The 3,501-nt window shown below is 54.3% G+C and overlaps 1 protein-coding gene across 1 annotated transcript; it reads right to left on the bottom strand.

The window, feature by feature from the left end:
- Positions 1-254: 254 nt before the first annotated feature.
- On the bottom strand, positions 255-3,082 carry N656DRAFT_849473 (uncharacterized protein; the record flags this gene model as incomplete). The annotated part of the gene is made up of 2 exons (XM_064819347.1): positions 255-1,160; positions 1,255-3,082. The coding sequence occupies 2 exons, from the start codon at positions 3,080-3,082 to the stop codon at positions 601-603; spliced, it is 2,388 nt and encodes a 795-aa protein (XP_064664910.1). The 3' UTR covers positions 255-600.
- Positions 3,083-3,501: the final 419 nt, after the last annotated feature.

Below are 3,501 nucleotides of genomic sequence, written 5' to 3' on the forward strand. Positions count from 1 at the left end.
TTGGATGGCGAGACGGGAGGTGACAAAAACAATTGGCGGGTTAGCAAGCAGATGGCACAGAAGGCTGTTATCGGCGGTGCGAAGGAGAATTAATAAGGTGTGAGAGCGATATTGAAAGGGGCCAGCTTATTTCAGTCCTTCAATTCTCGGGATTGGGGCACAGACAAACCAACAGCTCCAGTCCGCTGCACAGAGTAGGGAAGATATTAGGCATCCCATGGTTACGACCTGGCTGATTTCGTTTATGCTTAGATAAGAGAGACAAGTTGTTTGCTTGCGGTACTAGCATCGCTATCTCAGTTCAGGGAAGCCGTAGCTCTTTCGAGAGGCTAACTGTTCTACTCGAACTCCCTGATTCGGAGAGGGCTTATGTTGACCTCCAGTTCCCATGTAGTCTCATTCTACGGCCCCTTCCATTCTACAAGGTATTCCGTCCTCCCGCGGTGGGTCCGTTTTTGGAGTAACCGCTGTATCGCAAAGTCGTTTCCTTCGAAACCCGCCTCAAATTCTGCGACCAAATCATCACCTACATTTTTCCTCTCCTCCCATGTATTGTGCTCATCTCCAAGCCCCGCCCACCTCACCAGGTACCAAGTTGTCCTACCTCGCGTCCAATCTGCCAAGCAACCTGTCGACTTCCCATATATTGGTTCTGGTATGACGGCGTCCATGCTCGTCAAGCGCCTGCCTGCCCACCACGTTCTTGTGAGCCTCCCCCTCTTCGTCGCTAGCATCATGAACCACTGGAGGCGTTGGAGCGGAATTATACAAGTGCCGAGACCGGCTTTGAGGGGTGTTGGTGGCTATGAGCTTGGTGTGATACCTTACCTCAATAGCCTTAGGAGTACGTCCCGGGAACCGCTCGGCAATCTCGAGCCAAGACAGTCCTTGGTTCCTTAGCAGGCGGATCTTCGCGTCGTCCTCTGTGGTGTATTTTGCCCTTCGTGAGGTTGAAGTCGGCTTGCGGTCCGCTGTTGTGTCCTTGTTTTTCGTGGATCTTACAACCCTCTCTGTAGCCGGGCTGTGCTTCTTGGCTGTCTTCTTGACTGAGGACACGGCAATTTGATTCTCCTTTCCATGCTGTTCCATTCCATGAATTGCACATGGCCCCCAGGTGAACTGCGCCACAAAGTCGGCGGTGAACCGTCCATTGTAACCCGCTGGAGTACTGCGTTGTCGAGTTTCCATTCTTTGAAATTTGCGATAGGGGCTCGGTGCGCCTCAATCTCCATTTCCGAGGTGGCCCTTTGTGACGATGGTGGGTCGGGTATGCCAATGTCATCTTGGCGGGTTGGACGCCGGGATGATTTCTGAGCCCCTGGTAATGGGGATTTGCTGTAGTAAGGGCTTGGATGCTGCTGAGAGGCCGTTCCGCTCGTTGTAAAGGTTGCAATGCCTTCCTAGAGCGCTTGCGTTGCGGCACTTGGACAATATCATCATTATCCTCCCAAGGCTCGGCGGTACTACTACCTATAATGGGACGACGGTCCTCCTTATTATTGGCTCCACGATGCCGACCGAGGCCGATGCCGCGTTGGATTGTTGGTTTTTGAGCCGGTCGCAACCGGGACTCGGCGATACGCACATGGGCCCGCCGCTCACGTTCCGCATTGTTGGTTGCAATGGTCGAAGTGCTTAGCCTGCGGCGCTTGCGCGGTAGCGGTATGGCGTTATCCCGGCTTTGCTCTCTAACGCTGTCGTTAATAGGGCTGCGGCTGTCTTCAACATCCGTACTGCAAGTTGGACGGACAATGTTGTGATGGAGTTCGGCCCGGTCCTGGCTGGCGCGTGATTGTATGGATGGATAGACGGATAGCTCAGCATCAGCCAGCTCACCATGGTTGTTGCCCTCATCGTCCGGCAATCTCAGGATGCCCGCCACACTCTCCTCGGCCTGGAGCGGTATAAACAGACCCTCATCCTTTTGCTCTCCGCTGTCGTCTAGAAGCGATGGACGAGGATGTTTTGGGTCGCTTGTCTCATCGCTGTCACCGCGACGATCATTTGATGAGGAGAGGCGGCAGCTGGTGGGTTGCGGCAATGTTTCGACTCTAAGGATGGAGACGGCGCTGTATGGGCTTCGGGCTCGGCGAAGCGAGTTTAGGAAAGACGACTGTGGCGAGTTGGGACTACTATGGTTGCGCTGACGACTTGGCCGCTGGGGGGATGTCTGAGGCTCTTGTGTGTCGCCCCAGTATAGAGGTGTCTGCTGTTGAGATGCTGTTCCAACGGTTGTAAGGGCAGTAGTGATTAACTTTCGGCGCTTGCGTTGCGGAGGCTCGACATCGTTCTTGCTGTGGTCGGCGGCGGTGCCTATAGAGGGAGGACATTCTCCAACATTGTTGGCATCCCGATGTGGACTATGACCGACATCGCACTGAGGTTGGACAAGATCTCGGCTGGTTGATGGTTGTATAGATGGCTCGGTACTGGCCAGCTCGAATTCGCTGTTCGTCTTGTCGTCCGTTAATGCTGGTGCGCTTGCCCGACTCTCCTGCAGCGGTGGCGGCACGGCAAGCTCCTCCTCATTCTGCTCTTCTCCGTTGTCTAGAACTGGGGAATGGGGAGGGAGATTGCCGGTCTCGAAATGGGTGTTGTAGTCCTGACGTATATCGTGCCGCTCATCCTGGGCTTGGCGGTTGGGCCGATACTCGATTGCTTTGGTGGTAGCTGGGTCGGACTCGCCGCCCAGGCCATGACAAATAGGTCCCCGACAAATGGAACTTTCGCGACTCCCTCCATTTGGAAGAGACTCGTTGTCATCGACTATACTAGTAGAGCACGCAGTAATCGGAGGCCGGCTACAGCGCTTCTGCTCTGTCACAGCCGTTTCGGAATCGACACCAGGCAGAGTGTGCGGGGGGCAGACGGGGCTGTCCCCCTTGGCCGTGAGCTCTTTGGCTTGCTGTTCCCGGCGATATATCTTTGTCGATGGGTTGGGATGCCTGGGACACCTGAGACCCTGCCAACAAGAGTCCCCCGCGCAGACGGCTTTGAGGCGGAATGAGTGACCGTCATCAGCCCCGGCGTCGTCGGACTCGTCGTCACTGGGTATCTCGATCACGTTGTTCCGTAGAATCATGGTATTGTCAGGCTGCGGATCGCCTGCGTCCTGCGACGGCGGCGGGGATGACGAAGGCGAGTGGATTCCAAAGATGGCTGGAGAAGTGGGAACCAAATAGCCTATAACTAACGTTAGAGTATATTGAATATGTAGCCCTTGATGCCCACCCCATGGTCGACCGGCGCTCTGAACGTCCTCCTGCTTGCTAGAAGTGCAGCAGGTTAAGCCTTGCAAATAAAAGCAGAGCGCTTAGGTCGTCGCTTTGTATGGTGTCTATACAAAACGCCGATCCGCCTTGCGATAGTGGTTGCGCTTCGTCTTGTCACTGGCTTAACTATAACTTTGGGACAGTAGGTAGTAGAAAAGATAGAATAAATTGATAACGTAACGTTATGTTATTTATTACATATCGTATGCCGTCTCTATGCAACCTTCTT

Source organism: Canariomyces notabilis (genome assembly GCF_033297395.1).
Source record: "Canariomyces notabilis strain CBS 508.74 unplaced genomic scaffold N656scaffold_44, whole genome shotgun sequence".
In the NCBI taxonomy this organism is placed as follows: Eukaryota; Fungi; Ascomycota; class Sordariomycetes; order Sordariales; family Chaetomiaceae; genus Canariomyces; species Canariomyces notabilis.